The sequence below is a fragment of the Vombatus ursinus genome, unplaced genomic scaffold, assembly GCF_900497805.2.
Source record: "Vombatus ursinus unplaced genomic scaffold, bare-nosed wombat genome assembly UNPS02003292.1, whole genome shotgun sequence".
Lineage (NCBI taxonomy): Eukaryota > Metazoa > Chordata > Mammalia > Diprotodontia > Vombatidae > Vombatus > Vombatus ursinus.
This window is the reverse complement of record NW_020943070.1, coordinates 8,863,372-8,866,029: the sequence shown is the minus strand read 5'-3', so window position 1 is coordinate 8,866,029 and position 2,658 is coordinate 8,863,372. Positions and strand designations below refer to the sequence as shown.

At 42.0% G+C, this 2,658-nt stretch overlaps 1 protein-coding gene across 1 annotated transcript in view; it reads right to left on the bottom strand.

The window, feature by feature from the left end:
- BPIFC (BPI fold containing family C) overlaps positions 1–2,658 on the bottom strand; it is a 39,629-nt gene that overhangs the window by 28,070 nt on the left and 8,901 nt on the right. Inside the window, exons 4-5 of the mRNA XM_027871954.1 lie at positions 1,820–1,844; positions 839–845 (exon numbers count right to left, since the gene is read on the bottom strand). Of these exons, the coding sequence (XP_027727755.1) occupies positions 839–845; positions 1,820–1,844 (32 nt within the window). The remainder of the gene's footprint in view (positions 1–838; positions 846–1,819; positions 1,845–2,658) is intronic.

Genomic DNA, 2,658 nt, shown 5'->3' with positions numbered 1-2,658 from the left:
GGCTAGGTGGATAGAGTGCTATAGGCCTGTAGTCAGGAGGAATTGAGTTCAAATCTGGCCTCAGACACTTACTGGCTGTGTGACCCTGGGCAAGTCCTTAAACTGCTGCCTGCCTCAGTTTCTTCAACTGTGAAATAAACAAGGTCACTTGACTTCTGTTTGCCTTAATCTACTGGAGAAGAAAATAGTAAACCAATCCAGTATCTTTGCCAACAAAATCTCATGGGCAGTATGGTCCATGGGGTCACGAAGAGTTGGACATGACTAAACAGCCCAGGGCTGTTGGGAGGATCAAATGAAATAGTATTTGTAAAGTGCTTAGTATGTACTTGACACATAGCAGGTGCTTCATAAATGCCTGTTGCCTTCCCCTGCTCCCTTCTGACTCTCAGGCCTATGCTTTTTCCATTATAACATATTCCTTCCAGGCAATTTCCAGGTTCTAAGCCACCTCCACACTCTTGTTTGAAGCTTCTCTGCACTTGAGAATCCCCTCCCTAATTAGCAAAGTGAATTAGAGGAGGAGACTATTAATTAGAACATAATTAGTCATTAACCTGACTTCCATGGATTTTTTTTAAAGTGACAGGCTTGAGTCTTTTTGCCTGAGATGTAAGGCGTCAGAAAATGAGCTTTCCCTTTGGATTCCCTGGAGAGGATCTTTTTCGACTGAAAAAGATGTGGCTAGGAAGACATGCAAGTGTACTTTACATGGATTTTGGAATTTTCAAAATTAAATGCTAATATGGCGGCAGGCTATGCAGGAGTCCAACTTTGGTGTTTATTCATGGCGTGGAGAAGAATGATCCGGCAGCTGAATCCGGGCTCTGACAGGTACCGTCAACCTGCAAAGGCTTTGAGTATGGTCTGGGCCAGAGGTGAGGAACCTGTGGCCCTCTAGGTCCTCAAGTGCGACCCTTTGACTGAATCCAAACATCACAGAACAAATTCCCTTAATAAAAAGATTTGTTCTTTAAAACTTGGACTCTGTCAAAAGGCTGCAGTCAAGGACCTACGTGGCCTCGAGGCCGCAGGCTCCCCTCCCCTGGTCTGGGCAATAGATGGGGTCTACTGTCCAAGCATCAGCTGAGCCAAGGATGGTGGAGCTCATCACCAATAAGTGGGCCATGGAGGGGCAAGACCAGGTAAGAGTCATGAATTATTTGGCCATGGCAAGTCATGAAGGATGGAAAATATTTAAAATAGTTCTTAGTCTTGTGTGGTCCTCTTCCATTCTTGTAGTATGATTGAAAAAAGGGAAAGAGGTACTAAGAATCATATAATTTTTAGACCAGGGGTCCATAAACTTTCAAAAAAGATAATATTGTGATTACTACATTTTAATATAATTGGTTTATTTTTTAATTTTACTTTTTTTATTTTATGCATCTAAAAACACCATTTTTGGGGGGGGGCTCGGCAATGGGGTTAAGTGACTTGCCGAGGGTCACACAGCTAGTGAGTATCATGTGTCTGAGGCCAGATTTGAACTTAGGTTCTCCTGATTCCAGGGCTGCTGTTCTATCCACTGCATCACCTAGCTGCTCCCTAAAAACACCATTCTTAAAAGGGGTCACTAGGTTTTAACATACTTGCCAAAAGGGTTCATGACACAAGAATGGTTAAGAACCCCTGTACTATGTAAATTGGGCAACCAGGTTGCTCAGTAGTTAGAGCACCAGGCCTGGAGTCAGGAACGCCTGAGTTCAAATCTGACCTCAGACACTTACGAGCTATGTGACCCTGTGCAAGTCATTGAACTCTGTTGGCCTCAGTTTCCTCATAAGTAAAATGAGCTGGAGAAGGAAATGGCAAACCACTTCAGTGTCTTTGCTGAGAAAACCCTAAATGGAGTCACAAAGAGCAGAACGCAATTAAAATGATTGAACAACAACAAAACTATGTAAATGAATGGAAATGCATTTATGAAGCATATACTTTATGCCAGGCACTGTACTAAGTGCCAGAGATACAAATATGAAAGACTAAATAGTAACTGTCAGGACTTTGTGTGTGATTTTTGTATGATTCTTGTTTAACAATCAAACAGGTTGTTAAAAGATTGAGGAAGTGGTCCAGGACCAGGCCCCCCGCACCGTGTGCTTTAGTATCCCCGCCATGGGTTCACTCACTGATAAATTTCCGCTATACTTGTAGTTAAAACTCTATTCTTGGCTGCCTCTGGCTCTGAGAGCCGAACTTTTTGTTATCTTTAACCTGGAATCAGGCTGCCATGACCCTTCTGTGCCATCCCCTCTTCTCTTCCAACTTTCCATCATTCTTTTGTGTGGGCTAGACGGTCTCTGAGCTCCTTTCTAGTTCTGCGTCTCTGTGATCAATTAAGGTAGCACAGCATGTTTCCATGACAACGACCCTCTTTCTGTTCCCTGTTGTGTTAAATTAAGAATCGAATGAATCACCCCTGTACCCAAGGTTACCTCCTAGTTTATACCTCTAAACACTAGGTCATATTTCTCTTTCTTGTGGTGGGAAACCGAATTTTTGAAAAGGTATTTGCACATATTACCTTTTTACAACTAATTCATTCATTCATTTCTATTTGTAAAATGTAAAGTTAGATTTTTTTTTACAACTCATTCATTCATCTCACTCATTCATTCAGCAAGCATTTATTAAGTGCTTACTATTTGTAAGATG